The sequence below is a fragment of the Tyto alba genome, unplaced genomic scaffold (assembly GCF_018691265.1).
Source record: "Tyto alba isolate M040663 unplaced genomic scaffold, T.alba_DEE_v4.0 Super-Scaffold_28, whole genome shotgun sequence".
Classification (NCBI taxonomy): domain Eukaryota; kingdom Metazoa; phylum Chordata; class Aves; order Strigiformes; family Tytonidae; genus Tyto; species Tyto alba.
In genome coordinates, this window is record NW_024881302.1 from 12,242,222 (window position 1) to 12,265,949 (window position 23,728).

General features: G+C 38.8%; 2 protein-coding genes across 6 annotated transcripts; one reads left to right on the forward strand and one right to left on the reverse strand.

The window, feature by feature from the left end:
- Positions 1–49: 49 nt before the first annotated feature.
- BFAR (bifunctional apoptosis regulator) lies at positions 50–12,433 on the forward strand. Of its 5 annotated transcripts, none has more exons than XM_032983804.2 (8): positions 50–669; positions 5,731–6,061; positions 6,911–7,112; positions 7,480–7,649; positions 8,309–8,453; positions 8,706–8,876; positions 9,360–9,562; positions 10,491–12,433. In XM_032983804.2, exons 2-8 carry the CDS (start codon positions 5,796–5,798, stop codon positions 10,681–10,683), a joined length of 1,350 nt encoding a protein of 449 aa, XP_032839695.1. In that variant the 5' UTR covers positions 50–669; positions 5,731–5,795; the 3' UTR covers positions 10,684–12,433. The 5 variants fall into 5 exon arrangements, with proteins under 5 accessions (XP_032839695.1, XP_042654258.1, XP_032839694.1 ...); XM_042798324.1 differs by lacking the exon at positions 50–669 and adding an exon at positions 4,214–4,261; XM_032983803.2 differs by lacking the exon at positions 50–669 and adding an exon at positions 4,276–4,549.
- On the reverse strand, positions 12,239–23,248 carry PLA2G10 (phospholipase A2 group X). Its single transcript, XM_032983806.2, has 4 exons — positions 22,618–23,248; positions 18,807–18,972; positions 15,955–16,061; positions 12,239–12,886 (listed from the first exon to the last, which is right to left on the reverse strand). Exons 1-4 carry the CDS (start codon positions 22,679–22,681, stop codon positions 12,741–12,743), a joined length of 483 nt encoding a protein of 160 aa, XP_032839697.2. The 5' UTR covers positions 22,682–23,248; the 3' UTR covers positions 12,239–12,740.
- Positions 23,249–23,728: the final 480 nt, after the last annotated feature.

Sequence of the window (23,728 nt, forward strand, 5' to 3'; positions counted from 1 at the left end):
GCGCCCGCGGGCGGCGGGCGGGGCGGCCGCCATCTTCTCCCGGGGCGGCGCCCGGCGGGCGGGAGTGGGGTTCCCTCCGTGCCGGCTCTGCGCCCACCCGCGGGCCCGGGCCCGCCCTGCCCGGGCGTGGCGGCTGAGGAACTGCGCCCGGAGGGGCGGCCGGGCCTGGCCGCTTGCGTGGGAACGGCGGCGGGCCCGTTAGGCCTGGCAGGGGCGCCTCAGCTGCCCGCCCCGTCGTGGAACGGTGGGGGAACGCGGCCCTGGCCGTCGCTGCGGGGCGGGAAAGTTGTAATGGGGCCGTCAGCAGGAAGGGAGTCTCAAAAGAGCTGCTTCTCTGTGAGGTGTTTTGAAATGTCGCAGATGTTGGAAAGCACGGTCCTTGCTTTTCAGATCGGAAAGGCAGAACTAGCGCTAGCAAGAGAGAAAGGATGGGGATTTGCTGAGGAGATACCTGGAGGACAGTGGAGGACTACTGGTGATGATGCTTTAATGATGAAAAGTCCGGAGGAACTGGTAGGCTTGAAGTATTGTGGAAGGAACGTTTGTCTTCCTGTTAAAATCGTAAAACCAGCGTTTTCACACATCACTGTAGAAAACCCGTAAACTAATCTCAACACCCAGCAAGATGTTCCTGCATCTGTGCTGTGGAAGGAAACAACTGCCTGAGAGGTAAGGTGTTGCACAAAAGCAGAAGTTGGGGGCAAGGACAGTATGCGGAGTGTAGTGTAAGTGCTACGTGTTTAGAGTTCACACAGCAGATGAATCTTTTCCAAAATCCCAGCAGAATGAAAACAAATGGAAAATTCTCCATAAATTGGGAGTTCATTTCTGCATAGATTAGAAGATACAGAATTATGTAAGACAGAGTGGAGATAGCTTTTAAAGATTCTTCAAGATGAAGTTTTGCCTTTTCGGGGTAAGCAATTCTACGTGCACTCCCAGCAAATCATCTGTGTGATTCAGTGGTGCTCAGTAAGAGGTTGGTTAAAATAGCAGTAGAGATTTTTCTATTTTGTAGTAAATAGGCTGAAGCCTAACATTTTCATCGTATTCCTCTAATTTTTAAGAAATGATCCTTCAGCTTCTAGCTAAAGCGCTCATGGCACTTTAAAGTGCTTGATAACTGTTGTAGAAACTTGACATTTTTCCCCAAGTAGCTGACAAAGCCAGAAACTCCTTGTTTCATTCACCTACAAAATAAAGCTAAACCGCATGTAGAAATGTAAGATGCTGTAATAAAATGCAGTTATTTAATAGGAATTGAAGTATTATGTGTTACAGATTAGACATTTTCTACTTCAACATGTATGTTACATTTTTAGAAGGAAAATTTGAAGCAAGTGAATCTTCTGGGGTTTTTGTTTTAGTTATTAAAGTTATTTTGTTATTAAAAATAAGTTATTTTTAACTTGGAAGGAGAAAAAAATATAAAGAAGGACTATATAGCAGGACTAAACCAGAGCAATTATAGTTAGCATTGACTATGTTGATAGTAGCCTCAAAAATATTTATGTGGTGCAGTAATCTAGACTATGAGTTAATACAGTTTGATCTTGGATATAGTATTGTATGCTCTGTTTTTTTCAGGTGACATCATCTTGGAAATGTGCCCTGCATATAGGATACAAAGTAATTTTGTACAATAACAGCAAAGTACTCTGCTGAATTAGGACAATTACCCATTTCAACTACAATTTGATACTAGAAATCTTTTCTCTTTGAAGGTCTAATGTCCAATTAATCCCCTCAGATTTACTTTTGTGTTGGGTTTTTTAATGGTGATTTTTTTAAAAAAACTATTAGATTACTTCTGTTTGCATTACTAATGTCCCAAACTGCACAACTGGAGATTGAATAGACGGGAGTACTTTGTCTTCCTTTGGCTTTCTGAGAAGATCTGGTTTGGAGAAAAATCTAATTTTTGATGGTGCATTTGACAGCCCAGGTGCCTCATTCTCTGGCTTTGTTCCTCTTTAGGAATAGTCTCCTATTTACTGTCTTCCTGTATATAATACATAACAATAAAAATTAAATGCTATTATGTGTTAAGAAGAATTTAGAATGCTCATGATACTTATTCAAGTTTTAATCCCCATTATTGTGTAGTTTTCCTTAATTAGTCTTCTGCTTTCAATTGTATATGTCAAGGAATGTTTCAGAGGGCATACATCTTAATTTTTGTTTAGTTTCAGAAGATAGAATGTTTGCCTAATTAATTACGTACCTGCTTGGTTCTCTTCCCTGTATATATTGAAGCAACTGCACTTACGTAGTTTGTAATCAGAGTTCTTCAAATATCTCATTTTTTAGATGAAACCGGAAAAGGTTTGTTGCTTTCCGACATACTGGGTACTCTTGAGAGAGAGCAATTCAAGCAGCTAATTATAGGACTACATTGCTTTTGTATACATGAAAAGTTTTATAAACTAGAACAAAAAGGCTACATTTCCCCATCATCACATAAGTCTGCAGCACAGACTGTATCCAACACGTTGCGTTACTTTACTGAACACTGAATGTGACGATAAGTGAAAACGCACACACGCACACACAAAAATAGATTCTAGATCAAGGCCTAAATATTCTGGACCACATTTTTGCCTCACTTGTACTAAGGTAGATCTAGATAAACTTCCTCTGATCTAGAAGAGGTTTAATACTTTCATGTTAGGGTAGTTTAAGAATTTGCTGATGGGGACGTAACTTGAAATATTTAGTTAAAACTACAAATAAACTTAAGTATGAGATCTTTTCATAAAATAAACCTTAGAAGCTAGCTTGTACGGGCTTGCCAGCTTCTGTGCTGCCAGTGAAGTTTTAATTTGTATTTGACTAAAGCTGAAAACTGTTTTGGAATGCATAATCATTCTATGATCCCTGAACCCATATAGCTAGAATTTTGTGTTTAAAAAAAGTCTTGAAATGGCATATACATTTGAGCATAAATGCATGGGTTTTCCATGTTGATAGGAAGTTTGTCCAATGCCTTTAATGTATTACTTTAAAGAAGGCCAGAACTGGATTGAGATTGTTTTGGCACAAGTGGATATGAGCAGTAATACTGCAGTCTTGCTAACAGAATTCTACGTGCGAGTAAAGAAGCAGTAACTGTTAAGTAAAACAAGTAAATATGGAAGTGTGGTATACAAATATTGGATCATTGCTTAAACAGTTGATGAACTTTCAGCTACATGTTTTTCTGTCCCATAAGAAATCTGATTAGGATAATTCTAAAGCGAACAAAACCAGACCTATGTATGTGTCAGGACAGTAGTAATTGTTCTCTGGAGTAATCTGGATAATATAGGAGAGGAAATAATGAGAGACTACTATTTATTGAAATAGGCTGGAATAATTAAAAAGTTAATTATTTCATTTTGGTAACTCAAATGTTTGAACTGTACTAGTAGCTTGTATTAAAGTGGAACAAGAACAAAATCTTTAAGAAAATGTCACTGTGTTGCAGAGTGAAAAAATACAACTCAACAGTAGTTTAAAAAAATCACTCAATTTTTGTTGGACTCTAGTCAAAAAGAAAAGCAGTAATGGAACAGAGACTGATATAAATAATTGTGAATGTGTGTATATATAGATACACTCTCATGTGGTAAAAATAGGCCCTGTGTAAACCAACTTGGTGCATCGTGCGTTAGCATTGCAGTCAAACTAGCCTCCAGAAGTCTAACTTCTGAGAGTAGACCTCTCAGTCTTGTAAAATAAACCTTGAACAAAGTTTCTGTGAAGGAAGATCACCTGGGTGTGTAGACATTCAGCAAATGGAGCTCAATTCTCATGAATCGTGTGTATTAAGAAAAATGTGAGTGTAGCAGTGTTCCTGTCCGGTGATTTTAGGAGCTTTGAAATACAACGCTTCGAGATAAAAAAGAAACCGGCTCCGCTGATACAGGCTCTATTGATAAACTTGCGGCTGCTGCTCAGCAGCAGCGGAGCCGGCGGCGGGGAGCCCCGGCAGTGCCCCCTCGCCGGGCAGCCTGTCGCAGGCGGGGGCAGCGCGCCGTCCCCCCGCGGCCCCGGGGCGGGGGAGGCCGCTGGCAGCCAACCCACGGTGCTCACCGCCTTTCCCGGGAGGCGACGGGCGCGCTGGGAAGAGCCGTGGGACCTCCGCGACCCGGCCCTCCCCAACCCCCGGCGGAGCGGCGGCCGGGCCGAGCGGGCGGGGCGGCGGCTGTGCGGAAGCGGGGGGGGGGGGGGGGGGGGGGGAGGGGAGGCCGCTGAGCGCCGGGGCCGCGGCAGCCGGCGGGTGAGTCGGGTGGGGGCGGCGGGCCAGGGCCCCGCTGCTGGGCCGGGGCCGGGGCCTGCGCTTGGTGCCCGGGGAGGCCGGAGCGGGGCCGTGCCGCTGGGCTCCCGCCGGTGCGGGCGGCTTGGGAAGGGGCGGGCCCGTGCCGGCTCCGAGCTGGGCCCGGCCTCGCCGGGGGAGGAAACCGCCGTCACGTCGCTGCAGGCCCGAACCGCCGGTGCCGCGGCTGCGGGAGCAGCGCCGAGGGGGGAAGCGGGCTAAAGTTGGAAAGAGGAGGCAGGAGAGGAGCTAGTAAGCTTTCAGCTTCTGATCCTTCTCTTGTTCGGTGCAGAGACCGAGTGGTGAAAGACTTTTGCACCCACAGCAATCCTCTCTTTTCCAGGAAAACTTAGGTGCAAACCCTTGTTTTTATTTCTCCTCTTGCAAGGGCTGTTTCAAGTTTGTCTTTTAGAAAGCCAACAGTCTTTGCTTTGCTGGGAAAAGACAAGTTTGTACGCAGTCTGATGATCCTAGTTGCACTATTGATTTCATTGGTTTCTATTTCTGTACTGCTTCTTCTTTTTTTAATTTTAATCTTTACCAACTTGCATGCTTACCTCTTTGTGCTTGATCTGGATGGAAAGATGGTAACTTAATAGTAAGCAGGAGCCACATGGTGGAGAGCATAAGCATATTTTGGTTTGGTAGTGCCTGAGGAGAAAATTGTGCAGTTTTTGATAGTGATCTGCATCAGTGTGGGCTTTTTTTAAGAAAGTAGATACAGATATCTGAGAGAATACAGTAGGCACATAGAGCAAATAGGTTTATATTTTTGGTAACCTTGGAACAATCTTAAACTCATTTGTGCATTTTCTGAAATAATAGCAAAGAGTAATTGCCAGTAAAGTTACTATGGAGTTTAGTCCTCCACTGACATGGCAAGCAGATCAGTCCCTTATAATTATGAAACATATGACTTCGTGGATCTATTTTTTTTTTTTTTAATATTGCCCAGCAATGTGTAGCACTGACCTTTTTTCATGTTTTATTCCGTATGTTTGGAAAGAATAGTGATGGAGTAAATTGGATTGTTACATTATACTGGTGTTTTATTTTTGTATTCTCTGATGGTATTTTCTAGTGATACTTCTTTTGATTGGTGTGTTTTAGTAAAATCTTGATTAAAGATACTGTCAAAAGTCATCTGAATCAGAGGGTTTTTTTGTTTCACTTTCATGTATTATGTAATACAGGAAAATACAGGGAAATTGAGCCCAGCTTTTTACATCTAGAATGGTTTTGATTGTAGTTTTCAATTAATATGTTGTTGAAAAAGCAGAAGATCATATTTCATTTTGGGAAAAGCTAAGTTAGTTAAAAAGTTGAAAACCATCAGCGCAACAAAATAATTACAGTGATAAATTATACTGCTTGCAATTATAAACTTCTGTAGTAACTTTTTTCTTAATGAGGTTTAACTTGTTGCTTTTCAGAAGTAATGCCTTAACTGGTTTGAAGATCAGAGAGAGCTTTCTGTTTGCATAAGACATAAAAGAAAATGGAAGAAGATGAGACTTTACAAGGTGAAACAGAGAGGGCAAAAGTTGAAACACATGCTACTCCTGAGATCGGTCGGCGGATATCAGTTAGCGAGTTCCTTTGCCACTGCTGTTACGACATTCTGGTCAATCCCACCACCCTGAACTGTGGGCATAGTTTCTGTAGACACTGCCTAGCATTGTGGTGGGTATCATCCAAGAAAAGTGAATGCCCCGAATGCAGAGAAAAATGGGAAGGATTCCCCAAAGTCAACATCCTTCTCAGGTGAGTGTACTATGCTGTTTTTGGATTTCTAAAACCACTGAAATTAGTTGTCTGGTTTTTAGAGTTTGCTGCAGATTTCTGTAGTTTATTGGTAGTCTGAACTGTCACAAGGACATTTAAATCCTGAAGTCTTTCATATTTCCATACTTGTACTGAACTGTTCAAGCACATTTTCCTGCATGGAACTAAGGGGTGGGTTGGCTGGCTTTGTTTTGGATTTGTTTAGTTTTTTATTTTTCCCCCTTCTGAATTTTTTGGGGAATGGAGAGGAGGAATCCTTTTTTTAGTATTGACACACTTGGATCTTTTAGTACAGCTGGTTGTTTCCTGATAATTCTAAGTTAGAATGATCTTTGATAATTGTGTAATTACTCCTGTAATAGGAATTACTTATTGGAAGAAATGTGATCTTGTTGCAAAACAATGTCAGAAATATCAACTTGCTGTTTTGAATTACCCACAAGTTCTTGTGTTAATAATACTTTATCTTATGTTAATAAAATTTTAATAAATAGATGTTAGGATTGATGCTAGGCTTTTATGTTGTCTTTTGCTTAGCATTTTTGAATAATCAAGGCTTGCCAGTAACACACACAATTCTAGTTTTATATAAAACCAAGGGGTTTTTAATAATGTGGTATTTTAACTTTCTCTATCTTTAGAAACTAAGAAAAACATTGTTTGGAAGTAATTGATTTAAGTTTAACTTTACCAGGTATTAATGTTTTCTTGCTTTCAAAGATGACGGTCTTTACTAGAGGCTGGAAGACAAAAATCCAAAAATTTGTCCCTTTTCTGAATGTTAAGCCTTAATGGTTATAGTACAATGACAAATATTTTTCCCATTAGGGATGTTATTGAAAAGCTATTTTCTGATGCCATTGAACAAAGAAAAGAAGATATTCAACAAAACAGTGATGTAGCACGCAGCTTAGCAACCTTCCAAAAATATGGGAACGACCAGATTCCTACAGTTCCGAACACAGGAAGAATTAATCCTCGAGGAGGAGGGTTTTTCTCAGGCGTTCTGACAGCTTTAACTTGTGTAGCAGTAAGTTTCATCTGATTGGTTTTCCATATTTACTCATTAAGCATGCAATCAAATATACTTAAATTACATACACATAAAAAAAAGATTATCAGCACAGAAGAGATTTCAGCTGAGCAGAGTAAATAAAATAGCATTCCGAGTTGTCTGTCAGGAACTACAATTGCAATACACAGCAAACAGAAGTTAGACAAATTGGGTAAAACTTCAAGATACTTTCTTATAACCTGTATATTCTAGGGTCCATAAAATGGAAGATGCTACATGTCAAGTCCCTTAATGCATGTTCATTTGTATCATTAATATATTTGCTTTACAGGTAAGGGATCTCTTTTTTTTTCTTTTTTTTTTTTTTTTAATCTACCTATAGGTAGTTCTACTTGGATATCACTGGAGTAGCAGAGAATTTGAAGAAGATCTTCTTGTTCACAAGCCTGTTGCTAAATGGACTGCTGAAGAAGTGATACTTTGGCTAGAGCAGCTGGGCCCATGGGCTTCACATTATAAAGAAAGATTTTTACTGGAGAAGGTGAATGGAAGGTGAGAGGCCTAATTGTCAAGAACAGCTGCCATTTGACCGGACTGCTGGATAGCTTTTATTAGGGATGGTGTATTGTAAAATGACCGTACTTCTTTCCATAGATTGTGGAAATATTCTGCTGATGTATCAAAATAAAGTTCAGGGGAAGTTTTAACACTTGTAGTTGAAAACTTTAGTACTAGATACTATGCAGGCTAACTGAAATTTTTCTAAGAACTTTTAAAAATGCTGACAATGCAGAATGAAATGATACTGAAACTAAAATTCTACTAATGTATTATCCACCTCTCCCACCTTTTCTTTCTTATGAAAATATTCATATGCTATATGCATTGTTGCATTCCATCCAAGAGGTCTAGGTTTGATTTCAGGAGACCAGACTAGCTCTGTGAAGTACTGAAGAACTGTATTCAATAATAGCCAACAAGCTGATAAATTTGCATGCTGAAAGCAGGCAAGAGAAAACTTGAAAAGAAGGATATTTAAAAGCCAGGCTCTGAGACGCAGTTGATTCAGAACACTTGATATGGAATGTAATCCAAAAGGTGATACCTTCTATCAGTAGCTTATTGTTTCAGTATGTAATTGCTAATTTGTTATTCATATCTTTTTGGTGAATGAGGCACTGTTTACCTTCTGAATTCTTCTGCTTTTGTAGACTTCTTCTAACACTGACAGAGGAGGATTTCACAAAAGAGCCTTACAGTATAGAGAATAGTAACCATAGAAAAGCTATTATGGCGGAACTGGAATGTGTTAAAACTTTAGGTGTTAAACCACCACAGACCCTTTGGGAATATAAGGTAAATTTTATATAAAGTCTGTTGTGTATATTAAGTATTTTTAAAGTAATATATTTAAAAGAAAATTCTCTTAAAACCATAAGGAACGTTAAGGTAGTAGAATTACCCTTGTAAAAACTGCTCAGTGTAATGACCTGTTGTATTTGAAAAATGATCATTTGAAAAGGGATCACTGGAAAAATCTAAGAATTGGCATGTCCCTCTCATTTTGTTTTTTCATTGTTTGAAACTTGATAATTTGATACCTTGCAGGCAGTAAATCCAGGAAAATCACTCTTTCTTCTATATGCACTGAAGAGTTCTCCAAGACTCAGTATGTTATACCTGTATTTGTTTGATTATGCAGAAGCTTTCCTACCTTTCATCCACACAATTTGCCCTACGCAAGAAGACAAGTATGAAGATACTGTGACAAAACTACTAGTAAGTGTTCAAAACTATGCTACTTGCTTTAGTTATAAGCATTTTAAGACTAGCAGCATAAAAACATGATGTAATTATTCACCATGTAATCTCTTTACAATGCAACTTTTTTTTTTTTAAGAAAAAAAGTCCTACAGAGTAAGTGGTTCCTTGATTATGTGATCACCAGTGTTGTGACCATTACCTTTTAATAAGATTGATTTAAGGCTTCTAATACTTTAAATCTGTGAAGCTGATTTTTTAAGTTCACTCAAAATACCTGGTTTTTAACAGATGGCATTATAAGGTCTGGCTGGCTGTGATGTTTTATCCTAATCTAATGGAAATTACTGGGTTAAAGTATTATCGTAACAGAAAGTATAGTAAAGATAAATGACTGCTTTCAATGTATAAAAAAACAATTTTTCAATACAATAGTAGAAATAAGCCAGTGTTGTGTCTGTTTAATAGGAAATTCATTAGCAGTCTTACCCTAATTTACAGGACCTTAAAGATCCTTCTTGGAAACAGTGGAAAGAATTCATTGTGAAGTATTTATTTTTGCCATACCAGTTGATAGCTGAATTTGCCTGGGATTGGTTGGATGTGCACTACTGGACATCAAGATTTATAATTGTAAATGCCATGTTGCTCTCTGTTCTGGAATTATTCTCCTTTTGGAGGCTCTGGTCAAGAAGAGAATTGAAGTAAGTCTTACGGAGCTTGTTGAAGAGGGTAGGAAGTACACAGCCTTATAAATAGAAAGTAACAGTCTTGGGATTTCACAGTTGCTCACTGAAATGACAGTGTCCAACCACAACTCTGAGGTTAATAAAAACGTGTGAATCTGAATCTGCACAGATACTGTACTCACTCTTGAATATCTTTATTTCTGTGAGTACTTGAAAGGGTTTCTTACAGCTGGTTTTACTGATCAGATGTAGCAAATGCAGTAACGGAAATAAGCATGTTCTTAACCATAGGGTAAATATGAACCTTGAGAATTGCCTTTTATGGTAACTGGTATTAGCTGAAAACTAAACACAATATATTTTGTCATTATATTATTTTTGTATTTTGTATTTGTACAATATAGTTATTACCTATATTAAAGGATGAGTCATCAGAATCATAAGGAAGTTTAGCTACACTGATAGTATTTCTGATAGGTGATAGTGATTTCTGTTTTCAGTTACTGCTTTAGCCTTAATTCAAGCATACGGATATTATTTTATAATTGCTGTGATCTTTTATTTATAGTTTTTAAAAATTGCATAGGAGAAATTCTTGTGTTGGTGTATACTGGGTTTTCACTGTCTCTGCAGCAGCTAGGGGGCAGAACGTGTTAGCGTAGTAAGAGTGCGGGGTACCTGCAACTCATCTATGACAAATCTGGAATTTGACCACTTTAACTTGCTGTGCTTTGTGGTCTGAATAAATTGACTTAATGCTTCCTCATGTAAAATCTAGTATTAGTTTATTTTAAGAAAGTTTTTCTGGAGTGCAAAATGATGTTTTACAAGTACTTGAGTAAATACTAAATAAATTGAGGCTGCAGCATATACTAGCTTTTCTTAGAAGGGGTAAAAACAAAATTGGAATTTCCTCTAAGCCTCTTCCTTTCCTTCTTCACAGGACTATTCCTCACAGAATGTGGAGACATTTCTGGAAAGTCTCAACCCAGGGCCTTTTTGTTGCCATTTTTTGGCCTTTTATTCCTCAGTTTGTTTGCAATTGTTTGTTTTACTGGGCCTTGTACTTTAACCCAATCATAAACATTGATCTTGTAGTTAAAGAAGTAAGGCGTCTGGAGACACAAGTGCAGTGACTGGCATTGGAACTTTTGAGCCTTTTAGCTTCTAAAAATGGAAATTTGAAATAAGCTTTGTTTTTCTTCCTCGTATATGTGGCAGTGAAAGTGGTGGATTATGTTAATTTAAAACATACAAAAAAGCCTTAAGGTAAGTTAATCTTAAACAAGCTGATTCCAAATCTGAGGATGGGCTTTAATATCTGAAAGGAATTTGCTATTGAAAAAAAAAAAAAGTAACATTCCTGATTTAGCCATGTAAAACTTACACAATCATATCACCCTATTTTTGATCAAATCAAACTTACCTATTCTGTTGTGCGTATTCTGATTATTTTCAAGCCTGCCTTAAAATCAGTGTCTTCTGAACAGCTATAGTGATGATTTTTTCTTTTTTAAAACTTAGCAATGTGTTCTTCAACTTAAGTTTGCCAAAGGAAAGCTCTTCCTGGATAGGCTTGATATTGAAAGTACTTCGGTGTTTTCAGTCTACTTTACATGTAAAGTTGTGACTGTCAAATTTACCGTCTCACAGTAGAGTTTGTTCTAAAATTCCCACTGTTGAAGGCGAAGACTGCTTGAGTTTTGTTGTCTTTTGAAAAATGTGGTGATTGCCATTCAAAATTTTTTATTCAAATCAGTTAGACTTCATCAATACCTTCTTTAATGCGCTCCTCTTGAAGTCTGTTGCTAATTCTTAAATTCAGGGCTATCTCTTAAAAAGGATTATTTTGGAAAAGTGACCTGATGCTGTCATTACATCTTACTGAAATATAATGTGTATATCTAGATGTGTAAACGAATATTGTGACTAGAAAGTTATTTTCTGTAAACAGGATTGCCATTTGTTAATGTATGTTTTTTGACTGAAACAAAAATTAGATTTTTTTTAAGAGCTTTGTCCCCTTGCGTTCTACATTGGTTTTGTTTTTTTTTTTTTCATTTGTATCATTAATATGAACTTTAAATTTGCCTATGAATATTTTTAAAGATTAAAGATCTCTTTTGAAATCTTCATCCTTCTTTTTACATTGAAGTACTTGTCATTAGCTTTGACTTGGTCTGTAGCCCTGCATCTGTAAGCGCTGAGGTGGGTCAAAGTAGATACAAAACACTCCTGGTTCTTAAACTGTTAAAATTAGTGGTTATGGAAAAGTGTGTTATTCAGGAATTCATGTTACTGATTTCTCTTTCTAAAAGGTTTCAAAAAACTATCTTTATATCCTTATGAGGTACATACACTTCTGAATTTTGCAAACTCATGCTGTCCAAGATGAAACACTTAAGAGAAAGTCAGTTGGTCCCAGTGACTGCTACTTTTTTCATGTATCTGTCTTGGTGAGGGGTTTGCATTTGCACTTTTAAATCTGGCTCTGAAGTTTTACGAGTAGAACTTCTCCCTGTGCCCACAGGAAACTCAGGGTGTACATGGAGTAAGGAGCTTGAGCCATACCAAATGAACAACTTATTGGAAAACTGTATTTAAAAAGTAAAAACTAGAAAAAAGGAATTATAGTAGGCATTTTTTAATACAGGTAGGACGACTTAAGGTCAATGAGATGCAAAAGTTAAATTAGGCTTCATAATAAGTGTTTAATATAGATGTGAGGGCTCTTTGTGCTGACACGTCACTTCATGCATTTCTTCTAGTCAGTTCAAAGTTAACGAATGTTAAGGTGAATGTTAGTGGAAATGTTTGATTTGTATCTTAGAGCCAGTGGAGGGGAGATGAAAAGTTCACAGTGAATGATACTACGAATCTGAAAAATCTGTGAATCTGAATGTAAACAAAAGTAATTTTAAGTCCATTACTCCTTAAGCTGATAAACTTAAATTCCTGTTTAGGCAATAAAAGCTTACAGAAAGCTAATGAACTTGCTTTTAGTCTGTGCATTGTAGAAAGTAAGTAAGAGGATGAATGTTTACTGGGGCCATTCTGGGGTGAAGAGGCTGACGTGGCAGGAAGGAGGATCAAGAAAGGAGAAAAACATTTGTTGTCGTTACTGTGACTGAAAAATAAAGTCGTTTTAGATTTAAATACATACAGAGTTGTCATAAAGACTGATGTCATATATCTAATACCTACACAGAGGCTGAACCTCGCCACACATTAAGTCTGGCCACAAAAGGTATTTTGTATGATAGGGAGCTTTAGAAAAACATTTGGCAGCTTCACGGTCACATTCACATGCCATTTTTTGACATTTGTCCTCTAGTGATTCTGAAAGAAAACACAGTAAGTTTGATATTAGTCTGAAGTAATTAAAAATAACAAATGGAATATTAAGAATTGCTACCTCATGTTCCATATTTGCCATATAAATGGCTCTTATTTCAAAATATGGGAACAGTATTGAGCTTCAGTAAGACTTAGAGTTCTTCTGTGTTCTTTATTAGACAATGCTCCATGCTGGGACATCTCAGCAATAGGGAGTATACAAGCATGGTTTGGTTTAGTGACAATTGGTAATCAGTGGAACTATCATGGCAGGTGAAAACATAGTAATTGAATAAAGACTTGAATACCCTTCTTCACATTCTCTAATAAAGGAACACTGAGAACCATTAGAAAGTGTTATGTGACCCTCCCTGCCCACCCTGTTGCCCTAGTGTAACTTGAGTTTCAGAAGATATTTTCTATTTTGCATATGCTTTAATCTACCAAAGGATGTAGCATGTGAAATAAGGGATGCAAAGATGTTCCACGTTCAGCTTAAATCACCCACTTCTTAAGGCATTCAGTAAGAAGTTAAGTATAGTGTGCTTATGATAAAATCCACCTGTACCCCTATTTGTTTTAGAATCGTAGACTGGTTTGGGTTGGAAGGGACCTTAAAGACCATCTAGTCCCACATCCCCCTGGCATGGGCAGGGACACCTTCCACCAGCCCACATTACTCCCAGCCCCGTCTAACCTGGCCTTGAACCCTTCCAGGGAGGGGGCAACCACAGCTTCTCTGGGCACCTGCACAGGGAAGAATTTCTTCCTTATAGCTAATCTAAATCTGCCCTCTTTCAGTTTAAAGCCATTACCCCTCATCCTATCCCCTACACCTCCTGATCAAGAGTCCCTCCCCACCTTTCCTGTCCCCCCTTTAAGCACTGCGAGGCCTCTCTAAGGTCTCCCCGGAGCCTTCTCTTCCCCAGGCTGAACCCCCCCAACTCTCTCAGCCCGGCCTCCCAGGGGAGCTGCTCCAGCCCCCTGAGCATCTTCGTGGCCTCCTCTGGCCCCACTCAGGCAGGTCCATGCACTGATGTTGAGGGCCCCAGAGCTGGACACAGCACTGCAGGGGGGTCTCATGGGAGCAGAGTAGTTTTATAATTTTGGTATTGTAACTTAACAGGTTTCCTGGCATGAATGTTTCTTCTTAGCATGAAATTTTTTTTCTACAGCAATATATTTTGGTTTTACTGTGCCAACCCAGAAATGTGTGTTTTTTCTCTCTGCAACTGTCTGTAAACTGAAGAATCCTTGATTATATTTTGTCTGAGTATTATTGCACATTTTGAAAGCTTAGCTGAATCTCTGCTTGAGATTTGTCTAGGAGCAGAACAAGTGTTCAGTTTTGTGAGTTAACTCAGAGTTAACTCAAATTCTGCTATGAAATGGAAATGTCCTTAATGTATATATGTTGACACTGCAGCTACTCTAAAGAACTCAATAGCATAAGTAGTATAAAAAACATGATAGGATAAAAAAAACCCCAACATTAACTGAGAAGAACTATGCCTTCTCTTTTTATTGCACCAAACTTAATCCTCTCCATTGTACCTCAGGGACTTTGTTTCAGCTTTGTTTCTTGATGACATGCCTACTATCTTGGCCAGCATTTTAAAATATTGTCAGCTGCTGGACCAGAACAGGAGCAGAACTTTTACAGCCAAATAGAGGTGGACCGTAACTTGACAATTAGATGATTGTTTCAGAGAAAAGATGCTTAGTACTTCTGGAGTAGAGGAGGAAATTAGCAAGTAGAGATTCCTGGGCAAAGTAAACATTGAATGAAGAGGAAGAAAGGAAGTAATGTCAAAAACTTTGATTTCAGGCAGGCAAATTCTACATTGAGTTATGAAATTAGAGGTTTTTGTGTTTTCTCTGAAGAGCCTACTGTTGCCTTTAGAAACTATGGAGTCAGAAACTCAGACTTGTTGCATAGAAGTTCATGTAAGGGTCTGCATTTTTGTGGTGCAAATAATAACCAATGCTTAAGCTGATTTGCACTCTAGGTAATAGCATAAAATTACATGCAAAGTAACTGACCTAGCAGCTGATAGAACCAAAACAACCCAAAACCAAACAACTCAAAAAAACCTTCATACAACCCCCAAAACCTAACAACAAGAACTCTGCAAATTTTGGTGGCTTGTGAGAAGTTACACTTTGAAAAAGTCTTTGAAGTGTATTGGAAAATATTTGCTAAAACTTTGGGAGTTGTGAAGAAATAAAGAAACACTACTTTTTCCTGTTAAACATTTTTCGTGTTTGTTTCTTTGAGATTTCTTTATCCTTCTCTTTTATACTACAGCATAGCAAGTATATTGCTTTCATATTTCAGAGGAATCAAAACTTACTGGGATGTAGTCAGCCATCTGTTGCAATTTATACACTAATTATGTAAATATTTTCAAATTAACATTTTATGGCTTGTGGACATGTTACTTCCATAAATAAACATACTCATCAAATATTTTATTACTTCAGTGTCTGAAATTGTAAGCTGTAATTGTGAATTCATTCATAAATTGCAGCCACAAGTAGTGGGCTTTGCAACCAATCAGTGGTAAGCATGCCAAAAACATGTCCATCATAAACTTATAAATAGTGTGAAATAGTTTCTGCTAGGTATAAAAAGGATCCTTTTTAAACAGTTGTAATTTTCTTTGTAGTTATTCTCCAGTTGGACACCTGCATGTTGGAGTAGCATAACATGGGTTCCTCAACATATGCAAATGCTGAATAAAAAGAGGGGATTTTTTGGTAGTGTTTTCTGAAAGGGTAATAGAAGCATGTAGCTCAGAATTTTGTTTGCTTATGTATGTCAGTAGGTGGGGATTAAGAAGAAAAGACGCATGCATTTGGTTGGCATAGCTGTGCTTTCTGGAGGCACAGCTTACCCTGACAAAAAAAAAGTCACAAAAAGAAGGATGGTAAAATAAGAATTTTACAGTTAATGGAAAAAATGTCTGTCTATTAAGTCAGTGAGACAATCATTGGAAGTTAAAAAAAAACAACCAACCAACCAAAAAAGAAGCAACAACCACCCCCTGCAACTAGAACTATTCACTCACCACACACAGCAGCATTGTCTTCACATTCCCAGTGGTAACTTTCTATCTTTGGGTGACAACCTGCTTGCTCTGCCTTACCATAGCAGCAGTCATGGTTAAAGCAGCACCTGAGGGTAACAGAAACGGGCTTGCCTTAATTTGTACTGTGGTGATTTATGGTCACATAATGTGGATGTTTTTTATCAACACATTTCTACAGTCTGTGAAATAATAAAACAGTCAATATATGCAAATGTACAAACCGTTACCTGCTCAGGAATCAAAACAGGGTAATTGTTTAATAGATCGCCTAGAAAAAAATATTACTCTGTCATGTAATCAGTTATGAGGAAAATGTCTGTTACACATTGATCTAGTTGAACTTCCTCATAGATGAAAATACAAGGAATTTTTAAAGCATTCTCAGTTTTAAACACAATAAACTTTTATGTGGATATACCTCTATCTTAGCCCTTTCCAAGAAAAGGATTAAATGCCAGAATAGTCTGTCAGATAATGAATGATGTTTTTTTCTAGCAGTTACTGTGATGCTATTGCAAAAGTTACTAACAGGGAAGGGATAAGAAGATTTGTTAGGCCATAGCATACTATCATAAATGTCATCTTATAGCGGAGTCCTTAGGTGGTGGCAGAAAAGCTGAGAGCAGGTGAAATGTACAGTAATGAATAGGCATGGGTGCTGTTTAATGCCATAATGTAATTGTTTGCTCAGTATCATGAGAAAATTTGGAAAGTTGCCCAAAATGATGATTTCAGATTCTTGTAATAATTGGGACAATCAATTAATTATTTTCTATTACATTGTGGAACTGAACAGTATAGGTATGCATTAATGGCATATTTTAATGCTTAAAATAATACTCTTCTTTCATAGAGTCACTGCAAGCCCAGAATAGCAAATGAGGGAGGTAACAAGGACCTAAAATTAGATAGCCTGTAAGCTTTTGCTGCAAATGGACTATACTTTTTCTTTTTTTACTTGGTAGAAGAACAGGGCATATCCACGAGCTCTTTGCATTTAGTCATTCAGTTTCCTCCTGGTAGCCTAAAACCATCGTATTACAGTAGGCACATAATGTTTAGATGGTGTTTAGACTGCCTGAGGAATTTGTGTCTGCAATAGAAAAAGTTAATGCTGTGAGCTCCCATGGGCAATTACTTTTTTTTTTTTCCTATGCTTATTAAATAATGTAATTCCACGTGAATCGCCATTTAAAGATCCTGTAGTATGTAACAGTTGCACAGCACATGCCCATGAAGTAGCTCAATGCATCCATTTCATGCACAGAAATTTTAAAACCCCCAAAATTCTAGTGAGTCTTTGTAGCAGTACTAAGTTAAATAAACCAGGAAATACATCTTTTTTTTGCCATAGTCCAATCTATTTTCATGTGTTTACAAAAATTTTTAGAATTACTTTAGCCCTTTTAAACATTTAAAATAAAAATAGATTAAGGATTTTATCTTATGAAAGCAATATATGATTGTCTCCATTTGAAAGTCCATTTTGGTAAGTGGCAGGCAAAAATCTAAATTGCAATAACTATTACTTGAATAATTCCATTACAGATGTTCTTAGTTAAGTATTTCTGTGTTTTCACTTAACTTGTTTGCAGGCATATTTCTGAATGTAAACAGCCCACAAGGTAGTTCAAAACTTTAAGAAATCAAACATATGGTAAGAATGTTTGTCTCTACCTACAATTGGTACAATTCTTGATTACAAGAATAACTACATTCTGTTGCTATTAAAACCCAGACCACAAATAACTAACCATGTTTTGTGAAGCAGCTTCTTGCTACTACTGTGGGACTTTCACAAAACGAAAAAATGGCCTCCAATGAAAGACTGTCAAACTGCAGATTCTCCACCATCATCTTTATGTATACAGATTACCAGAATTAATAATAGTCCCTTCTTTTTGCATGTTTTCTCAGTCATTAAAGCAGCGATTACATTCTGCAAAATTGTCTTTAAAATAACGGATTACACATCCAAAAACTTGAAATATGTAGGCAAGGATTCTAAAAGTTTTAGATCTAATCATGACTAGAATTTTACTCAAATAAAAAAACAAACAAACAATTTCAACTTCCCATATATTCTACCCTGAGTATCAGATGTTTGTTTTCCCTTTAATTTACAATATATCTCTCTGACAAGTCAGAACATGAGATGTCCCATGCAGTGGGGAAATGTATCATTATAATGATAAACTTGAAAATATAAAACCTTTATTTAACTACAGTAAGCAGAAAATCATCTTCCTGTCAGCTAATGTTCAATTATAAATGAAATTGATTGCAGTCAGTATGCTGAGAATTAGTACTAAATACAAAGGTCTGTTTTTAGAATTATTTCGGTAACAATTCCTTTTATTCATAAGTTATTTTTCAACAGGTTGAATTTTGCATATTTTGTATTATACATAATAATACGTATTATTTTGAATACTAATAAAATGGGTTCGCTGGTAGTAGAATCAAGAGATTTTTAAATTGTGAGGGTTTTTTTAAAATTTTTACTTTTACAGATAGTTTGAATGTTTGAGCTTTAAAGCTTCTCCAGGAAGACTTCAGTTCTTCAGCTCTTGGTCAAACAGCAACAGTGAAGAAACACAACTGTACTGTGAATCCAGTATTAATGCAATGAGAGTCTAAGTTAAAGGCAAGTAGGACTCATGTAGATCTACAGTAACATAATTTTAATGCTTCAGAGTTTCTTAGCAGTCTGAGGTATGTTTAAACTCAGTTCCCTCACTGATGTTAAGTAGGCCTTAGTCATATTTTAGTCCTTTTACTCTGTCATATGCATACATTCAACACTTAATTACTCAGATAGTTACTCTTACCAGTCTACTCTGTCCTTGGGCCATCCTCTTCCTCCCAGACCACAGTAGCATCCATAACGTAGGTAAGCAAAAGGAGATCGTCCTGTAGTACATCTAATGGCTCCGGCTAATTCAAGAATTCCTCTTCGATTTCTAAAATGGGCTTCCCCAAAAGTGCCTTTATAAACTGTGAAAGAAAAACTCCTTGTTTTTTATTTAATCTAACATGCAGATATAAAATAAGGTTTTAATTTTTTTAAACTTTGATAATGAATGTCAGTACTTGAAGATAATAGTTTTCTTTTTGACAATCTGGGGCCACACTGCTTGACCCAAGTCCCTTTTTACCTCTATCTATAGTGAGCAGAATACTGAACAACGTTCTGAATAGCTGCAGTGGTTTCCTCCCATCAAGGCAGCACACAATGGCAGACTTCAGTTATTTCCAGTCTTAAAACTGGCAAGGGCTGGCATGTGTTCTGTGGGCTCAGTCCACTAATCTGCTAAGATTAGATGCCCTAAGTGTTGCAGTATTTTCTCCTTACCACAACATGCATTTTTGCCCACGTTGTTATTTTGTAGAATGTAATGCTTTACATTTCAACAAATATGTCCTCTAGGATGGGGTTCTGGTTTTCCAGATTTTTAGACAAGCCAAGTAACTGGCAGGATGGTGGGGTGGGTGCTTGGAGTCATTTCCAGGGAAATTACAAGAAGTGGCGTTTATTTTTTCTGTTTCATTTTCTTTGGGTTTTGATGTTTAAGGGATTCTCACCATTCTTTCTCCAGAACAAGATTGTATTTAGGAACTTTACTGTCCTGTGTCAGTAGGTCCAGGGCAGCAGATAAATGCTGAGACACCAGATGATTTTTTAGGGCTTCAGGTCATCCTTCAGGTTGAGCTAATGTATCAAAGACCCTTAATGGTAATAGGCAGCATATCCTTGCAGTGCAGCCTCCAAGCTTTATGTAGCAATTTTTAAATAGTTGGATGAGTACAAAACAGATTAGTGGAAAGCTGCTGATAAGAGTTGTCTTACTAATAAAACTAATGATTTATTTTGGTATGAGAACAGTTTATAAACTTTAACTCCCAGTATTGGATACAGATTGGGAAAGACATTAAGATTTAATAACTGATAATAGCTGCGAGAGAGCAGAAATAAATTTAGACTTTGTCATTGAAGGCTTTGATAGTTATTTTTCTACGGAATAACTAAATAATTACACCGTTTGTATATAATCTTTATAATCTATAATAGACTAATCTATTATAATAGATTAAATTATCAACTATAATCAGTTAATGGAAGATCTGCCAGAAAAATATTGTTCCCAGCACAGTTGAGTAATTTGAAATGCGTGGGATGCTGGTGAAATTCAGCACTTGTAAATTCATGAAACAAAGGGATTTAAACACCTCATGAAATCACCTCATTAAGAAATACAATTGATTTGTATGTGAGAATGATTTTAAAACTTTAGAAATAATGTTTGTAGCTAATTCGTACTTATGAAATAGCTGGGCTTCCTAAGAACATATTTAGTACTTTACTGACTGACAACTACTCCCAGATCTTGCTCCCGTTCCAGGATATTATGTCCCATTTAGTTATATAGGTTTTCTGGTAAAAAGATCCTCTCCCATTTTCCCAAGGGGTCCATAAGGTGGACTCCCAGAACCTGTGGTCCTAGGTGTCAAAATAACAGTCACATTGTAGAACTGACACATGATCATCTCCCATTCCGCTGCAGCTCTGAACATGTGTTTCAGCTCTGGGTAGCAGAAGTACCCATTTGAGTATAACCAGATTCTTATCTTTACAATAGCATTAAAAGTGTTATCTTCACTGTCAGTACAGGTTCAGTAAATTCCCAGCTGAAAAGAAACTGCAATAAGGCTGCAGCATTACAAATGACAACTGCTTATACTCTTAAATGTCTAGTAAGATTGGGCTAGACTCTTGTAGCTAGCCAATAATGTCTGAAGGAACCATGTTAGTGCAATATAGAACCTTTTTATTATTATTATTTTTGCTTAGATTTTTCCCTCTGGTTTCATAAGCCATCGGGAATGGCCTTTTTTGCCTCATGTTGTTGCCCAGACTGCTGATGTGCTATCTCGACACACTGGTCATGTGTAGTTTTTTTTAAAGAATAAATTTGCCTGGTTTTGATACTGCAGACCAAGCAATGAGAAACAAGTAAATTGCATTTCCCTTCCTCCTCGCTGTGCACAGAACGGGTGGCTGCCATGCCTGACTCAGAGCAATCAGACCCAAGCCAGGCTCTCTGTAACAATCACTCTAGACTGGCAGAAGCAGTGAAACAGTCTTTCATTGCTTTCCTTAATGTTTTTGCTGAGGTTTGTACTGTGCAAAGGATGAAGTCTGGAGGATCATCAAAATGCAGAAGGAATAATAGGGGCATGTTGAGGTCAGGGAGTAGAATTGGGGCTGTGAGCGTGGTGGGACCTTAAGTTGGCCCCATTATGTAAGCACCTTACCTTATGGTCTTTTAATCATGCAATTGCCTGCCCCCTGCCCCCAACCCTGCTTCATTCTGCACACAGAATATAAAAATGAATTGAGGCTCTTGATCTCGGGATCCTTCTATTTGCAAGATTTGATTTGGTGAATTTGCAAGCTGTGTAGGACTGTATAAAAAAAAGTGCAAGAAGGAAAAATAAAAGCTCTTAATCAAGGCAGCTGAACGCTACTCTGGATTTTATCCTTATAGCTGTCACAAAGGTTTAGCATGAGTTTAATCACTTTAAAACAATGCCTGTTGATGTTTACTAATAGCATGCTCCCAGCCTGCTGAATATCATGGAGTACCAAACTACTGCAGTACTTGGAGCCAAGCTTTGAGTATTTGAAGTTCTACATAATTTTAAGTAGTCGTAGGTAAAATTGGGTTCTAATCTGTCACCATGGATAGTGGATGCTTTTTTGTGTCAGCCACCTACCTATCTGAAAAAGAGGGATGATAATACAATTTCACTAAAGTGTGAAAGAAGTACATTCAGATACTATACTGATGAATACCTCTGAAAACCTATGAGGAAATGGACTGTAAATTATTACAACTGGTCTTTAACACTGTTTAATAAATAGGACATAAGAGACCAAAAAAAAAAAAAATATTTGCAAAGTGAGTAGTCAGCTAAGGTCAGCTATGAGGCAGGGGTCCTTTAATTACATTCTCTCATCATAACTTATTCATAAAGACTGACTCATTCTTTCTGAATAACCCAGTTATGGTTTTGTAGGCAATCTCAGTTCTAGCAGTTCCTAGTTTTTGAACTGCTTTGTAACTTAAGAGCTCCGAGATGGCACTAATACCCACAAGAACCATGTTGGTAAATGTATTGGCTTTGTAGAAAGATTATTATTACACATGCAATCTGCAGTACGATATAAAATACTGAACTTTTTAACACACTTGCACAGTACTGAGGAACTTTAAAAAAGTAATGAGACCCTCCAGCAGAACTCCTCTGTTGCAGATGTAAGGCGAGACAGGGCTGGGCTGCGAGTGCAGAACCAGCTCCAGCTGTCAGCCGGCGCCCCGGTTTTCCGTTGGGCTGCGTTACACCCCAGCGACGCCCAAGCGCGCTAGACAGCCTCTGGAAGTACCTCATTTCAAGGTGTGAGGGTGTACGCTGGCCCCGCTCATTTCTCCTACTGCTCTTTCCTCCCCCCGCCCCGGCCCCCAGGCTGCGGAGCGGCCCAGCCCGGGCAGGCACGGCGGGGCGGGGGCGCTTCACCGGCGGGCGGCCCCGGGGCCCCGGGCCGAGCCCGGCCCCGGGCCCGCGGCGGCTTCTACTCACCGCCCGTCAGCATTGGCAGCAGCAGCAGCAGCGGCGGCAGCAGCGCCGGGCGGCGGAGTCCCATGGGCAGCTCTCGGCGCAGCTCCCGGCAGAAGCGCCTTTCTCCGGCAGCGGAGCGTGTAGGTGTGAGCAGGGGCAGCTGCGTGCCGGCTATAAAGGCTGCTTTCTGCCCCAGCCAGGCCCCCCGCAGCCAGGGCTGGGGAGACCACGCTCCGCCGCCGTCTATCCGGCCAGAAGGGAGGAGCTGCCGGCGGGAGCCCCGGGCAGCGCCGGGCCCCGTCACTCGCCCGGGCGCGGGGGGACCCGGCGGTCGGGGCGGCGGCGGCGCCTCTCTGGGGGGCGGCCTCCCCCCGCGCCTCCCTGAGGGGGCCCCGCGCTCCTGCCGCGGGAGCTAGAGCTTCCCGCTGCAGCACGGCGCTTCCTAAGTGAATCTCCATCCGAAGAGTTAAGATGGCAACGAGCTGTAATTTGCTCTGTTCTAGTGGCTAACAACCGGTGCTGAATACCCGTGCCGCACCTGTGGTCTGAATTTGCCAAACTTTGTCTCCTGATTGCTACTTTTCTCGGAGGACTAAAGAACAACCAACCCTGTATACTGGTTATGCATAGTTGTAGGTTGATCAAAGTAACTTCTTAACCTTCCCTCAATCAAAATAGTCTTATACTATTTTTTTTGTACCTTGTGTAATCTTTGCATATTTTTTTCCGTTCCCTGACTCTTGTGTTATTTTACAAAACCTACAACTAGATGCCATATTGTAATCACAGTTTCATTGTCCCCCTCAACACACAGACAATACCACTTGCTTTTATGTGATTTTTTTTCCTTACTCATACGTTCCAAGTATTTCATCAGACCTTTTATTATTACACTGAAACCAGTGCATTTCCTGTCAGTTCTTCAAACAGTCAAGACCCCTGAAATTTCGGGTATTGATTTTTTTGTGTGTCTGTCTTGGTTTTTTTGTTGTGGGTTTTTTTTTTTTTGCCATTATATTCCAGGGTATGACTCCCATTGGATCCCATTGAGGCATACACTGCTAGGATAAGGAAGGATAGATAACAGATTTTTTACAGAACTTACCAAGAGCTTGTACTTTATCATGTCATC

Excerpts from the sequence above, each read along its gene's own strand:
- BFAR (XM_032983804.2), top strand. The coding sequence starts at position 5,796 with ATGGAAGAAGATGAGACTTTACAAGGTGAAACAGAGAGGGCAAAAGTT. Across the intron at positions 7,113-7,479 it reads CAGCTTTAACTTGTGTAGCA|GTAGTTCTACTTGGATATCA; the intron begins GTAAGTTTCATC and ends ATCTACCTATAG. Across the intron at positions 9,563-10,490 it reads TGGTCAAGAAGAGAATTGAA|GACTATTCCTCACAGAATGT; the intron begins GTAAGTCTTACG and ends CCTTCTTCACAG.
- PLA2G10 (XM_032983806.2), bottom strand. The coding sequence starts at position 22,681 with ATGGGACTCCGCCGCCCGGCGCTGCTGCCGCCGCTGCTGCTGCTGCTG. Across the intron at positions 18,973-22,617 it reads GCTGCCAATGCTGACGGGCG|TTTATAAAGGCACTTTTGGG; the intron begins GTGAGTAGAAGC and ends TTTCTTTCACAG. Across the intron at positions 12,887-15,954 it reads AGACAATGCTGCTGTGTGTG|AATCACTAGAGGACAAATGT; the intron begins GTGAGTGAATAG and ends GTTTTCTTTCAG.